This window comes from Camelina sativa, chromosome 10 (assembly GCF_000633955.1).
Source record: "Camelina sativa cultivar DH55 chromosome 10, Cs, whole genome shotgun sequence".
Taxonomy (NCBI): domain Eukaryota; kingdom Viridiplantae; phylum Streptophyta; class Magnoliopsida; order Brassicales; family Brassicaceae; genus Camelina; species Camelina sativa.
In genome coordinates, this window is record NC_025694.1 from 3,108,500 (window position 1) to 3,133,126 (window position 24,627).

At 35.9% G+C, this 24,627-nt stretch overlaps 6 protein-coding genes and 1 pseudogene across 9 annotated transcripts; all 7 read left to right on the plus strand.

The window, feature by feature from the left end:
* LOC104716767 (putative Peroxidase 48) lies at positions 2,179–4,443 on the plus strand. Its single transcript, XM_010434202.2, has 4 exons — positions 2,179–2,578; positions 3,130–3,318; positions 3,407–3,572; positions 3,803–4,443. The coding sequence occupies exons 1-4, from the start codon at positions 2,234–2,236 to the stop codon at positions 4,315–4,317; spliced, it is 1,215 nt and encodes a 404-aa protein (XP_010432504.1). The 5' UTR covers positions 2,179–2,233; the 3' UTR covers positions 4,318–4,443.
* On the plus strand, positions 4,690–5,800 carry LOC109126926 (40S ribosomal protein S29). The gene is made up of 3 exons (XM_019230871.1): positions 4,690–4,862; positions 5,435–5,534; positions 5,644–5,800. Exons 1-3 carry the CDS (start codon positions 4,801–4,803, stop codon positions 5,650–5,652), a joined length of 171 nt encoding a protein of 56 aa, XP_019086416.1. The 5' UTR covers positions 4,690–4,800; the 3' UTR covers positions 5,653–5,800.
* On the plus strand, positions 6,813–9,195 carry LOC104716768 (anti-sigma-I factor RsgI6-like). The gene is made up of 6 exons (XM_010434203.1): positions 6,813–6,861; positions 6,956–7,002; positions 7,087–7,306; positions 7,385–7,548; positions 7,662–8,549; positions 8,652–9,195. Exons 1-6 carry the CDS (start codon positions 6,813–6,815, stop codon positions 9,012–9,014), a joined length of 1,731 nt encoding a protein of 576 aa, XP_010432505.1. The 3' UTR covers positions 9,015–9,195.
* On the plus strand, positions 10,461–12,990 carry LOC104719990 (anti-sigma-I factor RsgI6-like). Its single transcript, XM_010437968.1, has 6 exons — positions 10,461–10,509; positions 10,761–10,807; positions 10,905–11,124; positions 11,206–11,369; positions 11,481–12,368; positions 12,481–12,990. The coding sequence occupies exons 1-6, from the start codon at positions 10,461–10,463 to the stop codon at positions 12,841–12,843; spliced, it is 1,731 nt and encodes a 576-aa protein (XP_010436270.1). The 3' UTR covers positions 12,844–12,990.
* LOC104719991 (anti-sigma-I factor RsgI6-like) lies at positions 13,550–15,777 on the plus strand. The gene is made up of 6 exons (XM_010437969.1): positions 13,550–13,598; positions 13,704–13,750; positions 13,838–14,057; positions 14,140–14,303; positions 14,414–15,301; positions 15,412–15,777. The coding sequence occupies exons 1-6, from the start codon at positions 13,550–13,552 to the stop codon at positions 15,775–15,777; spliced, it is 1,734 nt and encodes a 577-aa protein (XP_010436271.1).
* LOC104719993 lies at positions 17,593–20,233 on the plus strand (annotated as a pseudogene).
* LOC104716769 lies at positions 22,331–24,176 on the plus strand. 4 transcript variants are annotated; one of them, XM_010434207.2, is made up of 4 exons: positions 22,331–22,825; positions 23,380–23,475; positions 23,587–23,663; positions 23,760–24,176. In XM_010434207.2, the coding sequence occupies exons 1-3, from the start codon at positions 22,457–22,459 to the stop codon at positions 23,641–23,643; spliced, it is 522 nt and encodes a 173-aa protein (XP_010432509.1). In that variant the 5' UTR covers positions 22,331–22,456; the 3' UTR covers positions 23,644–23,663; positions 23,760–24,176. The 4 variants fall into 4 exon arrangements, with proteins under 4 accessions (XP_010432509.1, XP_010432507.1, XP_010432506.1 ...); XM_010434205.2 differs by having other exon boundaries at positions 23,763–24,176; XM_010434204.2 differs by having other exon boundaries at positions 23,587–23,653; positions 23,763–23,841.

The following is a 24,627-nucleotide window of genomic DNA, read 5'->3' on the forward strand; positions in this document are numbered from 1 at the left end:
AGCACCGCTTTTGGTGTCCATATATGTTATTCAACTCTGTCTAAAGCTCAAGAGGATTCTCTATTGTAAGGTACTGGTTCTTGAGGCTTTCAGCAAGATGATGGCGTATATGTAATATCGCCTTATATTTATTCTTTTCAGTGCAATCATTATCATACTCAATGCATTCACATAGGTCTTTTGATTTCAGGTTGATCTTAGTGTCTAATGCCCATTGTAAGTAGTTCTCTCCTAGAGACATTAAGGGCAGCATATTGGAGATTGTTTGAGCTTAGCCATCTACACAATGTAAGGCATGCATCTCATCATTAGTATGCGGTATATGAGACCGAAACATGCATTTATTTTATCTTTAGGCTATGCGGTATTTGAGACCGAACCATACCGATTGTTATATTCTTGGGTCATGCGGTATTTAAGACCGAACCATGTTGTTTGTTATAGTCTAGGCCATGCGATATTTAAGACCGAACCATGAGTTTATTTTTTATTTTTTTGTTTGGGCTATGCGGTATATATGAGACCGAAACATGCCGAATATTTTCGTGGATAATGTCTTTTTTTTACTAATAAATTTCGTGGCCTATAATATGCATGAGAATAGTCCAAGATAAACATAAGGTCTAGCATGCAAGAATTTCCTTTTATTAAGTTTTTCCTTTTCCTATAAATTTTCCTTTTTCTAGTTAGGATTAAGATAAAGTTTTTAGGAAATATTTTCTAGGACTTTAGGATAATGTCTATAATAAATTTGGAATTTCCCTAATTTGTTTTGATCTTTCATGCAAAACATAATACTAATTTCCGATTTTATTTTCTTAGTTTTTAGGTTTGATTAAACATACAATACTAATCGGATTTAAACAACCTAGAACAATTTGGTTTAACATTTATCTATGAATTTCGGATTTAGGTTTCTAGTTCTAGGGTTCTCATGCAACAAGCAAACAATCAGTTTTAATCTTTGCATAATTGGTTTAATTCGCAAACAATCTAAGCAGCCCTAACCTCACAATATCCGATTTTAAAGTTTTAGGGTTTTAGGGTCTTAAAGCTTAGGGTTTCTGTTTGTTGATTGTTTTACTTGTAGGTTTTAAGGTTCCATTAATTTTCATGATCAGATTCGATTCATATGTTCTAAGGGGGTTTAGATTTATTTACCTTCCACCGTTTGGAGGTTGACTGGATATGAACCGGGAGCTAAAGACCTCGGTTTTACACTTAGCTTGATCACGAACCTCGGCTTAGATAGGAGGAAGAACCGATCACGAACACAGCTGCTTCACGAACAGGAACAGATCTCCGAACAGTACTCACCCCGGACAGGAACTCACCCCGGACAAAATCGGGCCACGAACTCAAACTAGTCGCGGACGAGAATCTGATCACTAACGGTAGCCGTCGACGAACTTGGACGAACTCGGACGGGAATTGATCGCCGAGCTTAGACGAACAAGGACTTTGGTGCGGCGGCGGTTTAGGGTTTTTCTCAGTTGGAGTTTTAGGGCAAGCTCTTGCTGATAACGTGTTGTAAACTAGAGAAACTTGAAGGAGGTTTTCTCTTGTTTTATTATTAATGATTCAATAGAACATTACATATATATATAGTGAAGGCAAAGCCCAAATACATTATGATGTCTAAATCGACATAGACTAAAGGAAGTGACCGATGAACCTTAATATCTTGGACGTACATAGGCCGAGTACGGGCCCAGTATAGGCCGGTTATGGTAATCCACCATCTCTATTTTACAACATCAAGATATTTTTTTACTGATCCTACAAACAATGATTAATCGACTGATCCCATATACTAAATATTTCGTGAAAATCATACTATTATATAAGCCTCTAACCTTAATCACTACTCTATAGTCTATATAGTCTTTGATTAGAAATTACAAAAAAAAAAGTCTTTAATTAGATACAGCTTTTATAATATACGGGGGTATGATATGTACGGTGTTCGAGAAACACTAGATTAAAGCTCCCTCGCAAACGGTACGATTCGATTTCGACTGTACCGCAAAAACCTAACCGTCTCTAACAAACGCCGAACCGACTACACGTGGGACACCGAGGGTATAATCGTCAATTACTCATAACTTCCCGCTTCTTTCACTCCTTTAGCTCACAATCATCATCATCATCCCCAATCTCACTTCCCCAGAGAGAACTTCACAAAACACAAGTTCACAATCGCAGACGACGAACAACATCAGAAGAGACGAGAATGAAGTATCTCGGAGACTACAAGTTCGTTTTACTCACTTGCTCCATCATCGCTCTCAGCATCTACATCGCGATTTACCGAATCGAGTTTGGAAACAGCAATTTCACGGCGAATCGTACCGGCGGTGGCAAGGTTTCCGAGAAGCGTTTCTTCGACGATGATTTCATGTTCATGTCCGTCTCTGAAGATATCGATCGGTCTTCCTCCCTCCACTACGATTACTACCGTGAATCTTGCCCTTCCGCCGAGAAAATCATCGCTAAATCCATCAGAGATATCTCCGATGTCAAACCCAGCGTTGCTCCTTCTCTCATCCGTCTCCTCTTTCACGATTGCTTCATCGAGGTCAGAGGTTCTTCTGATTTGGATTTCCCTTTCTCGTAATTTTTGATTTCGCTACGATAGATCTGTTGATGATTGTTTGGGATCTTGTTTCGGGAGTGTTGTATTATGATCTCTCTGCTTTAGATTTAAGTTCATCTCTGTAATTGGAATCATGTTTGTCTTCGCAATTTAAAATCCGGCTTTTTGTTTCTCAATCTTGGCTATGGATTTGCAGAAATTATGTGTTTTGATGCTCTGATTTAATGTTGTTTAGAGCATACTTTGCGAATCAGATTCGATGTTTCTTAAGCATTTCTTGGAGTGTTGTATTGTGATCTCTCTGTTTCAGATTTAAGTTCATCTCTGTAATTGGAATCATGTTGTTTTAGCTTTACAATTTCCATCAGGCGGTTTATTTCTCAATTTTTGGCTATGGATTTGCAGAAATTATGTGTTCTCCATACCCTGATTTGATGTTGTTAGTGTACTTAACGAATCAGATTCTATGTTTTTTTTAGCATTTCTTGGAGTTTGCTCATGTTGCAATTGGGGATTTGTGTTTTGTGCTACAGGGATGTGATGCATCAGTCCTTCTAGACGTTGATGAATCAAATACTTCTGAGAAAGAAGCATCTCCAAACCTCTCTTTGAAAGGGTTTGATGTGATTGACGCTATTAAGTCTGAGCTGGAGACTGTTTGCCCTGGAGTTGTTTCCTGTGCTGACCTTCTTGTCTTGGCTGCTAGAGAAGCAGTCCTTGTGGTATATCTCGCCTCTCTAGCTCACTCTTCTGGTTTCTCCATGTTGATATTTTTATGCAACGCTTATTCATGTCTTTGTAAACTCTCAGGCTGGTGGTCCATTTTATCCTCTGGAGACGGGAAGAAAAGACAGTGCAGTGGCCTTCAAGAAAATTGCCGAAGACGAGCTTCCTGGACCACAAGCTAATCTCTCTGTGATTATTGCGAGGTTTGCTTCCAGAGCATTCAGCGAGAGAGAAACCGTCAGCTTATTCGGTAGTTTCTCACCTCTAAATGTCAACATCTCTCTCTCTCTCTCTCTCTCTCTCTCTGCTTAGCAAAATCTGGTTTGTATCAGGTATTCTTCAATTCTTAGAAATGCTTAACTCTCTGTGACATCTTGGAAATGCTTAACTCTTCTGACATCTTTAACTCCTCTTTGTGACATGATTCGTTTGTTCTGACTGTTGCTAATGATTCTTTTCTTATGACTGTTCCTAATGCAGGTGCACACAGCATAGGCATTACCCACTGCACATTTTTTGAGAACCGCCTGTACAACTTCTCAGGAACCGGGAAGCCTGATCCTGATGTCAATCCAGGGTTCGTCCAAGAACTGAAAACCAAATGCCCCTTCTCTGTCTCAGCTTCATCCCCATCCGCATCCCCTGGTTTAGTACCGTCCTTACCTGCATCAGATTCCAGAAACAGCTACGGTATGAGCTCAGGAAGCAGTAATGATGGAGTGATCGACTTGAGCTACAACAATGAAGGAGGTGATGAAAATTTTGGAACACGCTACTACAAGAGACTGATGGAGAAGAAAGGGCTGCTGTTTTCTGATCAGCAACTAATGGGTAGTGAAGAGACTGAGTTGTGGGTGAGAGCATATGCTTCTGATCCGTCCTTGTTCCGCAGAGATTTTGCCATGTCGATGATGAAACTATCAAGTTATCATGTATTGACTGGTCCCCTAGGTCAAGTGAGGACAACATGCTCGAAAGTCCTGCCTAGGAACTGATCTACTCTTTTACCACTTTAGTGAACTCCTGTTGTTTAGAGTTTCTGTTGATGAGACTTTGAGGGAAACATATATTCGAATATGTAGAAAGTGAACTGAGGATTGTGAGTTTGATTGATATTCAGAATGGCATATAAATAAGTTGAGTTTTCTTCTCTCTCTCATTGTGTATGTATGGTAGACTGATTAGATTACCATCCCTAATTTTGAGCCATGCTTAAACTTAAACATATGATTTGCTTGTTGAACATAAAGAATTAAGATGGGGTGAATTAAGAATGGGCTAGTCGTCTAGATAAAGGCTTGTGATTTGGCCCATTTATAGAAGACCCGTATACTATACTTTTAAGACCACAAATTACTAGGGTTTATAATTTTTTGGTCATTTATCGTCTCTTTCTCTCGCCGTCGCCGCACATCTCGTTCGTTTTTTTCAACCAATACTAGCTTCTCAACAGTGAGCAGAGCAGTGGACGATCGATCATGGGTCATTCCAACGTGTGGAATTCTCATCCGAAGAAATATGGTCCAGGGTCTCGCACCTGGTATTGTTCTTATCTTCTTCTCTCCTCTCTCGTTTTCTTAAATTTGTTTTAGTTTTGAGAAATCAATCCGGCTTGCCTTAGATAGACCTCTATTCATGTGTCTGATTCGTGCTAATTGAGGAACATTTTCTCTGAAACGTATTCTTGTTGATTTTTTGAAACTTTTTGATGTAATTTTTTCGTTTAAGATACTAAATATGTGGTTTAGGTTGGGTAAAGCAGAGTATGAAATCTTGTTCTGAGCTAATTTATAAAGATCATGTTTAAAGCTTAGCTTAGAAGAGCATAGTTTAAGTTCCCATTATTCTAAAAGGGCTAAAATTTTATGTAAATCACTGCATAATAATGTAATGTTATTGGTTTCCATGATGAAAACGAAAAATTTGACAATGTTCCTCTCTGTCTTGAGTTGACCTGTTAGAGAGTTGTTGATTCCTTTTTTACCACTTGGTTTAAAGATTGCTTTGTAATCCTTTTAAACCAAATCAAATGATCTCTTTTCTTGTCAATATATACAGAAAGAATCTTGTGAATCTAATGAAAAGGTTGGGATGTTGTTGTTGTTTGTGTAGCCGTGTGTGTGGAAACTCGCATGGATTAATCCGCAAGTATGGTCTCAACTGCTGCAGACAGTGCTTCCGTAGCAACGCCAAGGAAATCGGTTTCATTAAGGTTATATACTATTCTATGTTAATGATCTTTCATTTATTGTGTCTCATTCTCTTTGGAATGATATATTAATTCATCTTGCATTGTTTTTTTTTTTTTCCTTCCTTTGCAGTACCGTTGATGATCCATGTTGTTTACACAGGAGCATCGTGTCTTTTGGGTTTTTTTAAAAACTTTAAGCTTTTGATCTTGTAATTGATTTATCTTGCATTGAACTAATCTGACAAGCCTTTTTAGCTCTTGAATCTATGAATTACCTTCTTTGACTATTTTGCTTATGAAGTTATAATATCATTGCTTTATATATGTCATATGTGATCTCTATATTATAGATTGTAACACGATTTTTTTTTACACATCCCCAACCTTGTAGTTGAGTGACCAGAAATCTTACAATATTGGGCCACTATAGACTACATAGATAGTCTTGGTGGTCTCTTTAGATAATAGTTTTCTAGTGAAAAGTTACAATAAACTGAAAACCATTGTAAGATTTGATCTTGTAAAAGATGTAAAAAAGTTGTGAAGTATGTTTGCCATTAGATTATAACTTTATAAGCTAGTTTTTCTCTTTAGGCTTCGGTACTTGTATAAGTTGTAATGATTATTGACTATATTTGTTTGTTTATTTGCTTTTTTTGGTTGTTGCTAAAGTTTATTCGTTTATGCTAATCAATGACTATATATGTTTTCAATATTTTGCATCTGTAAATCGGTGATAGTTGAATTTCTTGTGACATTTAGGGCTGTATTTTATCTGACATGATTTATGTAAAATTAACAAATTCCATATTATAAAATCATGAATTTATTAAAGTCTCGTCAAATATATTGTTATTAAATAAATGATTTAAAAATCTATATTTTGTGGATTTGGATTTCAATGATTTTATTGAAGGATTTTTTTTTTAGTTAAAAATACAGTAATCTAAATCTTATAGTTTTATGTGGAATTTGAAAGAATTTTATCAACTTACTTAAAATTATCAAAATCATTTAAACTCTTCATAAAAACTACAATCACTTTGAATATTCTTTTTAATATGATGTTTCTATTAATAGCTATAGATAATATTTTGGAACTTGTTTGGTTTCCAAAACTAGGATGGTAAAAAGTTCATAATAGTAAAGCTTTTCTTTTACGCCTAAAACTAAACCATGTTTAGTTAAAGAATTATATCAAGATCATCAAGAATAGCAAAGATTTCCACTATATAATCACACTGAAAAATTTATACAAAAGAAACTTCATCATCATCGGTTTGTTCTTTTGATTCCATTATGAAGCGCCTGCTATTGCTTGTTGTCCTATGCAGCCTTGCTCTATCAAGTTGTTCTCCATCTTCTTAATGATTTCTTATTTTTGTCAAGGAGAGGAAACAAACAAAAAAGTATTAACGTTTTTTACATGAAAATATTTGCAGGGAGTGAATCAAAAGTCGTGCCGTATGATTATTCTGCAACCATAGAGGCAAGCAATGCTCTGTTTGTATTTTTATCAGACATGTTTGCTGTAATCCTTGTTCTAGTAGTTGATTTTTTTGTTTTGGTGCAGTGTCTAGAGATCCCTTTAAAACCACAGTACAATGGAGGAATCATCGTAAACCCTGACCTACGAGATGGTTCTCTAGGCTGGACATCGTTCGGAAACGCAAAAGTAGACTTCAGAGAGATTGGAAACCATAATTTTGTTGTTGCACGAGACAGGAGACAACCTTATGACAGTGTCTCACAAAAGGTTTATTTGGAAAAAGGACTTCACTACACTTTCTCTGGTAAAATAACACTTTCTCTTTAGAGTTTTTATAAGCCTTGTGCCAATTATAGTCTAATGTCTTTTATGTTCCTCGTAGCTTGGTTACAAGTAAGCAAAGGAAAGGCTCCTGTGAAAGCTATTTTCAAGAAGAACGGTGAATATAAGCATGCTGGTTCAGTTGTTGCTGAATCCAAGTGCTGGTCCATGCTCAAGGGTGGTCTCACTGTTGATGAATCTGGACCTGCCGAACTCTACTTTGAGGTATCTGTTTCATTGCTCCAGTTGTTTATAGATTTTCATAAGATGCCAATTTTCTACATTTGGCGAGTTTATCTCTCAACCATGCTTAGTCCTGTTTCATTGTTCATGTGTAGAGCGAGGATACAACGGTTGAGATTTGGGTTGATAGCGTCTCATTGCAACCATTTACACAAGAAGAGTGGAACTCTCACCACGAGCAGAGCATTCAGAAGGAGAGAAAAAAAACCGTGAGAATCAGAGCCGTGAACAGCAAAGGCGAGCCAATACCAGAAGCAACCATTTCCATAGAACAGAATAAACTCGGATTCCCATTCGGGTGTGAGGTGGAAAAGAACATACTTGAGAACAAAGCATACCAAGACTGGTTCACTCAAAGGTTCACAGTGACAACTTTCGCAAACGAGATGAAATGGTACAGCACCGAAAATATAAGAGGCAAAGAGGATTACACTACCGCTGACGCAATGCTCAGTTTCTTCAAGGAGAATGGGGTCGCCGTACGTGGCCACAATATAGTATGGAACGACCCTAAGTATCAACTTCAATGGCTGGATTCTCTCTCTGGTCATGAATTCTACGAAGCTGTGAAACAAAGGATCATCTCTGTGGTGTCTCGATACAAAGGCCAGGTTATGAGTTGGGACGTTGTGAATGAGAATCTTCATTGGTCCTTCTTTGAGAACAGGATGGGTCCTAAAGCTTCTCATAACATCTATGCGATGGTGCAAGCGTTGGATCCAACTAGCACCAAGTTTATGAATGAATATAATACGTTAGAGGAACCAAGGGATTCAGATTCTAGCCCAGCAAGGTATTTGGAGAAGCTTAGGGAGCTTAAATCTATCCGAGTTCGCGGTAACATATCCCTAGGGATCGGACTTGAATCTCATTTCAAGACTCCTAACATTCCCTATATGAGATCAGCTCTTGACACTCTTGGTTCCACTGGTTTGCCTATATGGCTTACTGAGGTCGACGTAGAAGCTCCTCCAGATGTCCAGGTAATTAATATCCTCTTATGGTTAACAAATGTCCCACCCGGTCCTACTCTGTTTCTTATGAGCACTTCTTTATATGTCAGCTGATGTTGACCTTTCTTGCAGGCCACGTATTTTGAGCAAGTCCTAAGGGAAGCCCACGCACATCCGGAAGTGAGGGGAATAGTGACGTGGGCAGGTTATTCTCCATCAGGTTGCTACAGAATGTGCCTCACCGATGGAAACTTCAAGAACCTAGCCACCGGAGACGTCGTGGACAAACTATTGCATGAATGGGGAGGCTTCCGCAGACAAACCACAGGTGTCAGTGATGCTGATGGATTCTTTGAAGCTTCACTCTTCCACGGTGACTATGATATCAAGATTGCTCATCCACTCACCAATTCAGAAGTGTCTCACAGCTTTAAGCTGACTTCTGATGTCTCCTCCTCACACACTCAACCATCCTCTTTTACCATTCGTGTTTAAGAAGCAAAGTATAAAACTACCTTAGTAGTTTGATTTTTAGTCAAGAATATGGTCTGTTTTGTCGTTATTAGTCTAGATATGGTATAGCCGTGTGGGCGGAAACCCCCAAGGACTACTAATCATGACTCATGAGCATCGTTGGGTTGGGTTCTTCTTAAAGTCTAATAAGCCCCTGTATTGTAATGAATTTATGAATATTGAATTCTTTACGAGTATTTTATTTATTTATTTTTGGTGGTGGATTTTAATTAGGGTTTACGGATCACTTGAATGTTCTTGTCACCGGCATATAGTTAATTAAATAAATAAAAAGCAAAAATAATGTTGATCTTGTTTGAACCCTAAACTCTAATTCCTAGCTAGACCTAAACCCAATTCCTTTTTTTAGGCTGATTCGCTTTCCGGCAAAATTCGATTTTTCTCAGCGCCGGGTTACTTTGATCGGGTTCCTTACTGAGCAAATCTACAACCTCTTTTGTTATCTTTGAAACTGTTGGCGGCCCAGCCGTCTACAAAGCCCTCTTGATAGTATACAGTGCAAAACATCATATTGGGACGTTGGATTCTTATAGTTTAAGCCATGGTATTGTGTAATAGATGATCGATTATCATAATAACTTCCTCTTAACTAATTTTCGTTATAGTATTTTTAGCTCTTGGAATATATCTTTGAATCATTTTAGGGGTTACCTATCTATTGGATTTTGTTTGAACACATTAAGGGTGTTATTGGATTCTAATCCATAAAATCTTTTGAAGAATTCAATAAAATCATTAAAAGTGAATAAAAAAATTGTTAAAAATTGGTAGAGAGTTTTGTTAATAAGTTTTTAAAAATCTTGTAAAATGCTCCAAAGTCCAAACAATCCCTGTATTTTTTTAATATTTTACATGATTTTATTTTGTAAAGAAAGTGTCTAAAATCATGAACCAATAACATAATAATTGAATTCATTAACAATCTCGATTCTTTTGTTTTAATTGAATAACACAAAAATTTTAATTTATAAAAGAATCTAATAACTCAAATTTGTTAAGATTTTAATTAACCTTTTACAAATCACAAACTAATAACATTAAACTTTAGCAGAATTTAACAAAATCTTAATCTAATAACAACAGATTCTACATAACATTTAAAATTTTAAAACTCTATTCAGATCTCAAACCAATACTAAATTTAAAGAGTATCTATTGACTGTTGACTAATATTTATACCATTAAATACATTTTATTTTCCATATTTCTATATACTGACTTATTAATTTTTCTTTGATAAATCACATGCAGTAAAAGTTTCACAAAAGTAAAAGTATAGACTCAAGATATACTTATGTTAATGAAATATTCCAAGACTAAACAAAGTAGTTTGTATATATACTAATGAAAAGTTTTCATTGAAAACCCTTAATCTTCAGCAAAAAAATTTGATCCCTTAATTCTGAAATGAAGCTTCTACTACTGCTGATTGCCTTCTGCGTTCTATCTCTATCAAGTTGTTCTCCATCTTATTTCATGATTTTACTCTACGTACTAGTGTTATTATGTAAACTGTCCTATTGGGACGTTCTACGTTTTCTTTCNTTTTTTTTTTTTTTTTTTTTTTTTTTTTTTTTTTTTTTTTTTTTTTTTTTTTTTCTGTTCGTCCATAGGAAATGCCATCTGAATTTTTAGTTAATATTATCAACTGGGAAAAGGGATACAGAAAATATATATTTTTTTTTTTGTATGAAATTGTTTGTGCAGCGTGTGAAGAAAAGTTCGTCCCTTATGATTACTCGGCAACAATAGAGGTAAACAATGCTCTGTTCATGTTAGACATGTACGTTGGAAACTGTTGTTCTGATTCTTCTTCTTTTTTTTTTTTCCTTTTTTTTCTTCTTGGTGTAGTGTCTAGAGATCCCTAATAAACCACAATACAATGGAGGGATCATCGTGAATCCTGACCTGCAAAATGGTTCACATAGCTGGTCACAATTCGGAAACGCCAAAGTTGATTTCAGAGAATTCGAAGGTAATAAGTTTGTTGTTGCCACAAAGAGGAATCAATCTATCGACAGCGTCTCACAGAAGGTTTACTTGGAAAAAGGAATTCTTTACACTTTCTCGGGTATAAATAATTTCTAATTGTTTTCTTGAAGCACACTCTATAGAAGTATCATCTGATGGGTTTTTTATGTTTTACTTGTAGCTTGGTTACAAGTCAGGATAGGAAACGCTCCCGTGAGCGCAGTTTTCAAGAAGAATGGTGAAGTTAAGCATGCCGGTTCGGTTGTTGCTGAAGCAAAATGCTGGTCCATGCTCAAAGGTGGTCTCACTGTTGATGAATCTGGTCCTGCCGATCTTTACTTTGAGGTTTGACTATACACAAACATGTTCATGGTCTCGATTGCTTGTCTTTATTTAATACATTTTGCAAGCTGCTCTTTCAACATATATATGATGATCCATATTTGTCATGTGTAGAGTGTGAACACAACGGTTGAGATTTGGGTTGATAGCGTCTCTTTGCAACCTTTCACACAAGAAGAGTGGAACTCTCACCACGAGCAGAGCATTGACAAGGAAAGAAAAGGTGCCGTGAAGATCAAAGTCGTGAATGACAACGGCAAGACGGTACCAAACGCAACCATTACCATAAATCAGAGGCGACTCGGATTCCCATTTGGTTGCGCCGTAGAAAATAACATACTTTGGAATCAAGCATACCAAAACTGGTTCACTAAAAGATTCACCGTGACAACTTTTGGGAACGAGATGAAATGGTACGATACAGAAAGAGAAAGAGGCATAGAGGATTATACGACCGCAGACACGATGTTGAGATTCTTCAAGCAGCACGGTATCGCTGTACGTGGGCACAATATTTTATGGGACCACCCTAATTATCAACCTGCTTGGGTGAAACCTCTGTCCGGTAACGATCTTTACGATGTCGTGAAACGAAGGGTTTTCTCAGTGGTCTCGCGATACGAAGGGCAGGTTACGAATTGGGATGTTGTGAATGAGAATATCCATTTCTCCTTCTTTGAGAGCAAGCTGGGTCCTAACGCCTCACGTAATATCTTCACGATGGCTCATTTCGTCGATCCAAAGACAACAATGTTCATTAATGAATTCAATACATTAGAGTACCCTCAGGATCTGAAATCTAGTCCAGCAAGGTACTTGGAGAAGCTCAGGGAGCTTCAATCTATTCAGGTTGCCGGAAAAATTCCATTGGGGATCGGTCTTGAGTCTCATTTCGGTACTCCAAACATTCCGTTCATAAGATCAGCTCTTGATACTCTTGGTGCCACCGGTTTGCCTATTTGGCTAACTGAGCTCGACGTTGATGCGCCTCCCAATGTCCGGGTAACTTAATTATATTCTCTTATACAACTAGACAAAAATCATCGTTATTGAATTCCCATTAAAATGGGGTTTGAGCACTTCTCACCTGTTTGATGTTTGGTTTTTCTTGCAGGGCAAGTATTTTGAGCAAGTTCTAAGGGAAGGCCATGCGCATCCAAAGGTGAAAGGAATAGTGATGTGGACAGGATATTCTGCTAAAGGTTGCTATAGAATGTGCCTCACTGATGGAAACTTCAGAAACCTACCCACTGGAGACGTCGTGGACAGACTGATACGTGAATGGGGAGGGCTTCGCACCCAAACCACAGGAGTCACTGACGCTAATGGATTGTTTGAAGCTTCACTCTTTCATGGTGACTATGATCTCAATATATCTAGTCCTATCACCAATTCAAAAGCTTCTTACAACTTTACGTTGACTCCTAATGATTCGTCTTCACAGAGCCAGCCATCTACATTTATCTTTCCCGCTTGAGACGACGCCAACTTAACAACTACTTTGTATTTGAACAGTTTGATCCATAGTGAAAAACTGTGGCAGGCAGATAGTCTATATTAAATTGTGAAAAGGTGTGTATTCCCATGAGCCATGAGCATCTTTGGGTTGGTTTCCTAAGTTTAAGCCTTGATACATAATCAATACAATAATATTTAACTTCTCTTAACTATTTCGTTAAGTCTTAATTTACTTGATTAGATAATTTCATTTGAATATGATTCTTTTAATGTATTAATTTTATCCTAATATTTATAGTGGAGTACTTACATAATGTATATACATCAATTTACTTTAGACAAATTAAAAACTTAAAAGATGTAGGAAGAACATATTATGTCAATATCTTAAAGCAAACATAATTTTGACCCAATATTAGGCGTAGACCATGTAGATCCATAAGAATATCAATGGAAGCCCTCTCCTATTATAAATTTTTTGTATCAACATAAATATGATTTTCTGTTTGAACTTTGAACAGAGAGACATACTGTAAATATTGACTATTGACGGGGATTTAATTATTCTATTGACCTCTTTAATGATGACATTTTTTTTTTTTTTCTTATGTGTGATAAAAGTTTCCATAAATGGAAAATATACCAAGACTATAAAACATACTAGTATATTACTGAAACCCTCAATCATCAGCCAAACAAAGTGAATTCTTAATTTAGGTGTTTCAATGAAGCTTCTACTGCTGCTGCTTGCCTTCTGCGTTCTTTCTCTATCAAGTTGTTCTTCTCATCTTAGCCTATGATTTTACAATATATCTACTCTAGTAGTTATTATAAATGAGAAAATAGATTTTTGTATTAAACGTCGTTACCACTTTGCAGGATGTGAAGAAAAGTCTGTCCCTTATGATTACTCGGCAACAATAGAGGCAAGCAATGCTCTGTTCATTCAGTCTTCATGTTCATTAAAAACTTTGTTCTGAGTCCTTTTTTTTGTTGTTGTTGTCTTGGTGCAGTGTCTAGAGATCCCTAATAAACCACAATACAATGGAGGGATCATCGTGAATCCTGACCTGCAAAATGGTTCACAGAGCTGGTCACAATTCGGAAACGCCAAAGTTGATTTCAGAGAATTCAAAGGTAATAAGTTTGTTGTTGCCACAGAGAGGAATCAATCTAACGACAGCGTCTCACAGAAGGTTTACTTGGAAAAAGGAATTCTCTACACTTTCTCGGGTATAAGTAATTTTGAATTTGTGTTTCTTGGTGCACACTCTATAGAAATATCATTTCATGTATTATTATGTTGTACTTGTAGCCTGGTTACAAGTAAGCGTAGGAAACGCTCCTGTAAACGCCGTTTTCAAGAAGAATGGTGAATATAAACATGCCGGTTCGGTTGTTGCTGAATCCAAATGCTGGTCCATGCTCAAAGGTGGTCTCACCGTTGATGAATCTGGTCCTGCCGATCTCTACTTCGAGGTGTATGTATATACGAAAGCATATTCATGGTCTCAATTGTTTATATGCATTTCTAAATTTTGCAAGCTTCTCTTTTCTCAACCTATATATATTTCCATGGTCATGTGTAGAGCGCGAACAGAACGGTTGAGATTTGGGTAGATAGCGTCTCTTTGCAACCTTTCACACAAGAAGAGTGGAACTCTCACCACGAGCAGAGCATTGACAAGGAAAGGAAAAGTGTCGTGAAGATCAAAGTTGTGAATGACAACGGCGAGACGGTACCAAACGCAACCATTACCATAGAACAAAGGCGACTCGGATTCCCATTCGGATGCGCGGTAGAAAATAACATACTTGGGAGTCAAGCATACCAAAACTGGTTCACTCGAAGATTTACCGTGACAACTTTTGGGAACGAGATGAAATGGTACAGCACAGAAAGAATAAGAGGCATAGAGGATTATACGAGTGCAGACGCGATGTTGAGATTCTTCAAGCAGCACGGAATCGCTATACGTGGGCACAATATTTTATGGGACGACCCTAAGTATCAACCTGGATGGGTGAAGTCTCTGTTCGGTAACGATCTCTACAACGCCGTGAAACGTAGGGTTTTCTCAGTTGTCTCGCGATACAGAGGCCAGCTTGCGAGTTGGGATGTTGTGAATGAGAATCTCCATTTCTCCTTCTTTGAGAGTAAGTTGGGTTATAAAACCTCTTATAACGCATTTTCGATGGCTCATGCCTTCGATCCACGGACAACAATGTTCATGAATGAATACAATACATTAGAGCAACCTCAGGATCAAAGTTCTAGTCCAGCAAGGTATTTGCAAAAGCTTAGGGAGCTTCAATCTATCCGGGTTGCTGGAAACATTCCTTTAGGGATCGGTCTTGAGTCTCATTTTAGCACTCCTAACATTCCGTATATGAGATCAGCTCTTGATACTCTTGGTGCCACTGGTTTGCCTATTTGGCTAACTGAGGTCGACGTTGATGCGCCTGACAATGTCCGGGTAACTTAATTATATTCTCTTATCATTATTGAATTCTCATTTGTTATTTCATCCCCATTAAAATGGAGTTTGAGCACTTCTCCCCTGTTTGGTGTTTGTTTTTCTTGCAGGCCAAGTATTTCGAGCAAGTTCTAAGGGAAGGCCATGCGCATCCAAAGGTGAGAGGAATAGTGATGTGGGCAGGATATTCTCCATCAGGTTGCTACAGAATGTGCCTCACCGATGGAAACTTCAGAAACCTACCCACCGGAGACGTCGTGGACAAACTGCTACGTGAGTGGGGAGGGTTTCGCAGCCAAACCACAGGAGTCACTGATGCTAATGGATTCTTTGAGGCTTCACTTTTTCAGGGTGACTATGTGCTCAATATATCTCAGCCTTTCACCAAATCAAAAGCTTCTTACAACTTTACGTTGACTCCTGATGACTCCTCCTCTTCAGTGACCAAACCATCTATTTTTGTCTTACCTGTTTGAGACGCTATGTTTACAACAACTTTGAATTTGGGTATAGTTTGATTCTCAGCGAAAAAATATTGTCTGTTTTGAGTTGTAGCAGCTGTGTAAGACGAAACTTCCATTTGAGCATCATTGAGTTGGTTCCATAATATAACTATAAGGGATTTTATCATCAATATACTAAACTTTCTCTAAACGTTGTTGTTTCGTATAAATTTCTTTGCTTAAGCCAAATCTTTTTTTCATGCAATCATACATTTTTATGTTTTGACCCAACATTAATTGTCAAAATCGCAGGAAGTTCGACCAGATGCGTCGTTTCTATTTTGGACTTGGAATACTAATTAAATGACTTACATTGGATATATATTAAGACGTCGAAATATCTTATATACAGTAAAATTTCTATAAATTAATAATATTGAGACCAAAATATTTTATTAATTTATAGTGATATTAATTTTTAGATATATTTTTAATAGTTTAATTTTTAAAAATTATGAATTGAGACAATTTTTAACAATAATTTCGGATATTCAAAATTTTATGGTATTGAAATTGAATTTGTAATATTTAGAAAATATTATTAACAATAAATTACAAATACAATAGACAAATTCACTTATACACATGACATACATAAAATTAAATTTATGAATAATAATGTAGATTCTCGTTTGAGCTAATCCGGTATTTTGTTGTCAAAAAAAAAAAAAAAAAGAATAATATTATAGATTGATATTATAGAATAATATTATAGACTTCAACAACACAAAAACAGGGGATGTAATTGACAAGTTGCTCAAGGAGTGGCATCAAAAATCTTCAGAGATTCCAAAGATTTTCACAGCATATTCCGAGAATGAAGAAGAATACGTCTCATTGTTGCATGGACGCTACAGTGTGAATGTTAGTCATCCATGGATGAAGAACTTGTCCACAAGTTTCAGCTTGGAGGTAGCAAAGGAGATGGGTCAGCGTCAGGTAGTTAGAGTAGTAATTGATGCTTGAGTTAAGAACAATAATATGTGAAATTATCATAATCATATAATAAAACTTGAAAAGTCATCTACCATTAACCATAACGTTCTTTTACAGGAGCTTCTTGAAGAAAAGTTATGCCTAAAGTTAATAGACTATTTAACTATTGGTGAAAAAAAGACATATATTATAAATGGTCAACTTATTTAAAATATATAAAAGAAATTTCATTTCGTCAGAATAGAAAATTTAATGAAACATCTCCCCTTTTATTTTGGTGAATAATAAAACATCCCAATTGAATTTGTGTAAGCCCATAGTCCTTCGTCAAAAAAAAAAATTACGATTATTAAATTACATTCTAAGCATAGTCTGCATCAACTTATTTAACTTGACATATTGCTTAACGGCTATGTTACAATTTTGTTTCCTGGTCGCTTTCACTCTAGCTAACCAAACAAAATATTTGCTTGCAAGCGTTTCACACGAGTGAATCACACTTTATAACTTTTTTTGGGATTAGTACCCACTTTGTAAAGAGAGGAAAAAGACTCAAGATTTGAGAATTTCTGCATGATTTCACTATATGGTCAGTACATATACATATATGCAGAAGATCATATATTCATATCTAATTTCCTAAAGTAAAAGATTGTTAAAATAAAATTCACAATATTCACTAAGATCCTAATTCCTAAACTTGTGAGATACGGATTCGTATCTCAACTGACACACGTGTGTCTTTAGGAAAAAAAAAAAGGTGTGTGATGCGCAACACATAAGATAATTTTTGATATTATGTAATTTTGATATACCTTACATATTTTTTTTCTTAAAAAATTGTAGCAAGGACGATGAAGAATATCAACGATGGCTTCATGCTTTTACTTCTCTGGTGTCTTGTGCATTCAGGGATTGCCATTGATCCTTTCTCCCAAAGCGACTCTCTCAAAACAGAGGTAACCAAAACTGATAAACTTCATCGAATGAGTGATTTTTTTTGTTGTTGTAAATTTTAAGTTTCTAATTATGGTAAAATTTGGTATATATGAAGTGTGTAATGAATCCTCCACCAAGCAGTGAAACACAAGGATTTTTTACGATTTAGCCGCTCTGTCGAAGATGACTCTGATGAAGAATGGAAAATATATGGAAATAGAGCCATTAGGGGAATGATACAGAGAATCCATCTTCACCAAGGAAACATTTACAGCTTCTCTGGTAAATTATAAATTTACAGATGCAACCCATTTATCTACGTTATATAATATAATACATCATCACTTCTTAGTTTCTTGTCTAGTAAATTACTGTTTCAAACCAGAGACAATTGGGTCAGTTCTTTATAGTTGTGTTCAATCTGATTCCAGTTTTGTTTCAAGAGTTTTAGTTTTTAGTGTGTTGGTTTAGGCAGTGTATTACCCAAAAATAAAGTCTTACGTAGATCAGTTTGGTACGGCTTAAATTTTGGTTTAGATTCAGTGTTCTGTATATTACAATGACTCTATTTAAAACAGAGACTTTAATTGTACTCTATATACACTAATAGTTTCTTTCAGTTTGGATTAATTAGATTGAAACATCCATAGGTTCTTTGTTAATGGAAATACAGCTTGGGTGAAGTTGAGAGAAGGAAACAAGAATAAGGTAGGAGTTATGTTCAAGACTGAAAATGGAAGACTTGTTCATGGAGGTGGAGTTAGGGCAAAGCAAGGATGTTGGACTTTGCTTAAAGGTGGCATTGTGACAGATGTTTCAGGCCCTGTAGATATTTTTTTCAAGGTACAAATAACATTAGCACTATCTGTATATGTTAGTTCCTATGTATATATAACTCTGTGTCAACGCGGGTTTAATTATGTGGAAACAGAGTGATGATGAAGAAGCAAAGATATCTGCAAGAGATGTGTCGTTAAAAAAGTTCAGCAAAGAAGAATGGAAACTGAAACAAGACCAACTTATTGAAACGGTAGCACTGATCGATCTTTTCTATCTGTAGAAATCTATATTAAATTTTTAGGGTTTTGTGATCATGCAGTCCAATTAAGCCCAATTCGTCTTTGACGCCGACCATATTAAGCCTATAATTTTGAAAATTTGAACCCGGTCTTGATCCCCTAAACCAAGTTTCTAGGCCCGGTCTCACATCTATATTCTTTTATCTATCTATCTATCGGTGTGCTATTTATGCTGTTACATGACTTATGTTAATTGCAGATAAGGAAGAACAAAGTGAGATTTGAAGTAACTTATCAGAATAAAACTACAGTAAACGGCGCAGTGATATCCGTAGAACAAACCAAACCATCTTTCCTCTTAGGCTGTGCAATGAACTTTCGGATCCTACAAAGCGAAGGGTACAGAAAATGGTTTGCGTCACGGTTTAAAATCACATCCTTCACCAATGAAATGAAATGGTATACAACGGAGAAAGTACGCGGTCAAGAGAACTACACGTTAGCCGATTCAATGCTTAAGTTTGCGGAAGATAATGGGATATTGGTTAGAGGTCATACAGTGTTGTGGGACGATCCAATAATGCAGCCAAGTTGGGTCCAAAACGTAGAAGATCCAAACGATTTGATGAATGTGACATTAAACCGGATAAACTCGGTAATGATGAGATACAAAGGGAAGTTAACCGGGTGGGATGTGGTTAATGAGAACGTGCATTGGGATTACTTTGAGAAATTGCTTGGTGCAAACGCTTCTTCAAGTTTCTACAATTTGGCTTTTAAGCTTGATCCTGATGTGGCATTGTTCGTTAACGAGTACAACACGATAGAGAACCGTATAGATGTTACCGCAGCGCCGATTAAGGTGAAGGAAAAGATGGAGGAGATTCTTGCATACCCAGGAAATATGAACATTAAAGGAGCAATTGGAGCTCAAGGTCACTTTAGTCCAACTCAGCCTAACTTAGCTTACATGAGATCTGCATTGGACACTTTAGGCTCTTTAGGTTTGCCTATCTGGCTTACAGAGCTTGATATGCCTAAATGCCCTGATCAGGTCAGTCATCAACTTATCTTGTATAACAAGAAAGCCTCTTTCCATCTTCTCTAATTATCATATTCATAAAAGTTGGTTAACTAACTAATTCAATTGCTTGATAGGAGAAATACATGGAAGACATTCTGAGGGAAGCGTATTCGCATCCTGCGGTTAAAGGCATCATAATATTTGCTGGGCCTGAGGTGTCTGATTTCGACAAGCTGACACTTGCGGACAAAGACTTCAACAACACAAAAACAGGGGATGTAATTGACAAGTTGCTCAAGGAGTGGCAGCAATCTTCAGAGATTCCAAAGATTTTCATGGCTGATTCTGAGAATGAAGAAGAAGATATCTCATTGTTGCATGGACATTACAATGTGAATGTCAGACATCCATGGATGAAGAACTTATCCACCAATTTCAGTTTGGAGGTAACTAAGGAGATGGGTCAGGGTCAGGTGGTTAAAGTTGTAATTGATACTTGAATTACAAAAAAAAATTGTGACATTTTCAGAAATTCATTTAGTGTAATCATAGTATTAAAAACTTGAAAAGTCATCTACCATATAAATCATAACGTCTGTAAGGAGATGAATAGATTAAGGACTATAATTGTAATTAGTGAATAGTTAAACCCTACAATTAAACTTCTCATAACGTCTTCCTCTAGAGGAGAGCTCTTGAAGCGAGTAATGGCTAACGTTTAATAAACTTTTTAAGCACATTATTACCAAAACACATTTAGAAGGAATTTTTATAACTCTGAAACAGAGATAGTTTTTTAATACACACCTAATAAAAAATAAATTCCTTTAATCATCACCAAAACCTAACATTTTCTTTCCTGTACAGTTTAAAATTAAATTCCTGCACAACTTATTTTTGTGCATAGAGAGTAACACGATCAATTTGAAGAAACTATAAACCATGCAAAAGAAAAAGGACAAACATATTGCTAAAAGATTGGGTTATATTCAAACCGGATACACACACATGACACACTTATATGTATATGAAAGGAAGTGAAAAAAGCTAAGAGAACACATGGAGGACGGGAACATCGAAACCGGGAGAGCATAGGAATTATCAGCAAGTGAAAAGAGAGAAAGGGATCAGAAAGTGACACATTTAAGAGCCTAAATTGCAAAAGTGTGTAGTTGGTCGAAGTGCGTGTTGTTGCACGTGCGCACATGTGTGAATTTTTGAACCTTGCGTATTTCTTTTTTTTTACGTGCACACGTGCCCACATGCATGCCTGATTTTGCTAGCTAGCTATTAGAAACAAACCCTTAAATGAAATCAATCAATCAATTTTTTTTTTCATCTATTTTCTGAAAATTTTATTTGGACTCACATAGCATGTGTACCAAATCAGAGATATGCAATTCCAATATCTATACAGTTCCTTCACACATTTCAGTTTTATCATCTTATACATCCTTCATTTCGATTTAGCACATGATGTTAACCTTATAATATATCTGTTACTCTTTTAAAAACTTAATCATGCTAAAATGACACCAATATATCTATTACTCTTTTCTTAAACATGATGTTAACCTTATATATCTATTACTTTTTTAAAAACTTAATCATGCTAAAATGACACCAATGTATCTCGTTATCCCAGATATTGAGAGTGTCAAATTCACGAAAAAGAACATATAAAAGAGAAATCACTAGGAGAGATTTTATTTTCGACAGGAGAGATTTAGGTGAAGAATTAAATTAGAGAGTACGACAGGGAAATAAAATAAAGCAAAACGAAATGTGAGGACATGTGATATCATAAAAGCGTAGTCAATAGACCGCTCGGATCTTCTTGTCACCACTTGTCTGTCTGTCGAACTCGCTTTGACCCATGCACCATCTAATTACTTCCACTAATACATTACTTAACATAATAAATGAATACTAATCAACATTTAATAATACGATCAATGGGTATTTTATCTCTTCTAGACTAGTTTTGGAGAATATGTCACGTGGGAACTTTTATATTTGGATGATATTTATTATACATCCACGTATTGAGTTTCGCTCTAGTTAGATATATATGCGATTGATCGTTTATTTTAATGTTGCCAAAATTTATGTTTTGGTTTTATATCTTTGGATTAAATATGAAAAATGCCTGGATACGAACGATGCATGTCATTCCCATGTTACATATACTGGCATTGGAAGAGGAGTTAACAAAATTGAAACAAGAGCCTTTTACCAAAAAAAAAAAATGAAATAAGAGTTTTTATTATACAATTTAAATCGAGTTCACATGTTGCGAACTTGCTAGTTTAGCCTAATAACGCCGACTTATCCATTGATTCTTTTTAATAAAATTTATTTGGTTTCATATTTGCTCTAATAACGACAAAACAAAAGCCCAAATTATTAGACCAACCTAAAGTTTGAAAAATTAATAGGCAGAAGAAGAAGTAGGAGACGAGAGAGACGATGATAATAAGTTAAAATACGATATACTCCGTAGCTATTGAAGATAAGAGCAAAATTGAAATGAATAAATTAATTAAAGAGAGACGTATAGTAGATGCATGTGTGTGTGTATAAATATAAGATACAGAAAAAGAAACAGACGTTTTAAGTCGATTCTTCACTCATAGAGTCTTTTCTTTAAATCTTTTTCAACACAGCTGTTCGATCTCAAGAAGAATTTTTATCTTTTTTTTTTTTGCTATAGAACGTAACATAAAAGAAGAAAATGTTGGGTTCGAGTAGCGGATGCGAGTCAGGATGGACTCTATACTTAGACCAGTCTGTTTCTTCACCAAGTCCTTCTTGTTTTAGAGACAGTAATGGGTTTGAAAATAGAAGAAGAAGCAAAGATTCATGGGACCAAAACTATGTGCAACAACAAGGAGACGACGACGAAGAAGAAGAAGACGATTTATCAATGATTTCAGATGCTTCTTCTGGTCCAAGGAATATTTCTGAGGAAGATTCAGTGAAGAAGATAAACATTGTTGGTCTCAAGAAGCAGAGCAAGAGAGAAAAGAAAAGAAGAGATTACGAGAAAATGAACTCTGTTCTTGATGATACTGCTAGCTCTCCCCTTTACAATTTCCCTCATGTAAGTCCTAGTCCACACTTTTCGCTAAACAAAGATCAATGTTTTGGTAGATTCACTAAGTACGGATTGTTTCTTTGCGTTTACAGTGTTTACATTCCATGTTATAATGCTTAGAATATCATAATAGAAACGCAAACGTAAACACAAACAAATAATCATTAGTCACTGTAGAATTTACCTAGCATACAAAAAAAGTCCATGGCTAGTTTTGGGCTTACCTTTTTTAGAAAACACAAAGACTTTCTCGTAATCTTTTGAATGATATGGTCTTGAATTTTTTTTAATCAGTATCTAAAGTGATCAATATTGTTTCCTGTTAAGTCTTCTTTTTATTTTGTTACCACATCTTTGTGTCATCCAACGAGTATATATATAAACTAAAGTGATCTATATTGTTCCCTATTAATGACTACAAAAGCTCGATAAATCTGGATTAGAGGGCTTATAAAAACAAAAAACAAAGACACTTTGTATCTTTTAAAAGAGGATTTTTGTTCTTTAGTTTTTATACTATATTTTTTGGGATTTAACATTTGTTTTGATATATCCTGTAGATGTTGCAGAAAGGTGTTGGTGGTAATAAGATAGAGCAAACCTTTCCAGAAAGTACATTGGACTACTCGCAAGGCTTCTCGGCTACTCAATTCCAGGTTTCTCTCTCTTCACTTCACTATCTCTCTGTTAGGTTCTGTACTGAGTACACGTGACCTGTCTCAAGAGTCTCACCATAAATGTATGTATTTGTGTATTGAAATAAGCAGGACAAAACAGCATTCCAAGAGCAGTATGCTTATTTGCATATGGAAACCAGATTCTAAAATTGAACCAGTTAAGTAATGTATGTATATATTATTTCTATAGATGTTTCACTACTTTGTTTTATTTTTACTTTATGAAGAACATATATCCAATCTGACTAAAACGTTGAAATTAGCAGGTCAGGAGGATCAAACTGAAGAGCCGCTATTTTGGACATTTCTGAAGCTTTTATGGATTCAAGTAATGATTAAATTGAATCTTGAAGTCCCAAAATACTATGAAAGATAGGATGGATTTTAAGCAAAAAATTGCTATAGAAAAGAACCCAACAATGAAGGGACACACAAAAAAAAGGGTTCTCATAAATTTGGGTGGGTCTGAATCTTCCTCTTTTTTGCTTTGTAATTTCTTTACAAAGCGAGTTTTTTAGCCGCCCTTATGTTAAACTCACTGTGTAACAAAACTTCAATGCCTAAATAAGCTCTCCTTTTTTTTGGGGGGAAGAGCTACTACGTACCAAGAACTATCTAGCAAATAATGCTTTTAATTAATGGTTCTTTTTATGATTAATCCAATTGTTTCCTCCGTTCCTTTTGTAGAATCTGATATGACTCTTGGCTCTATCAAATCATATGTTTGAGCTAATTAAAAAAATGGCGTTCTTGATAACTTTGACAGACTTATTAATTATTATATATGTATGACTGGTTCAAATTGCTGTTTCCTTTTTATCTCTAACAGCAAACTCGGCTTCGACTGGACATATCTAATGTTTTTGTTTTCTCATGCATTTTTAAGAATACCCATGTAAAACCAATATTTTTAAAAAGTTGTATTTATAAATGTTGAATGATTAGAAGATTCATTTAAAGGTGCCAAAATCTGAAGAATTAGAGGACCTTTTCAAAAGTTTATAATCAAGAAATAAAACGTATCCTTTAATAATTAAACAGAGTAGGAAAACCTTTTTATAACACCACAACGCTAACCCTAAAACTTAAAAGAATGTGTAAAGCGCCAATAAAGAGAATACTAAACTTATC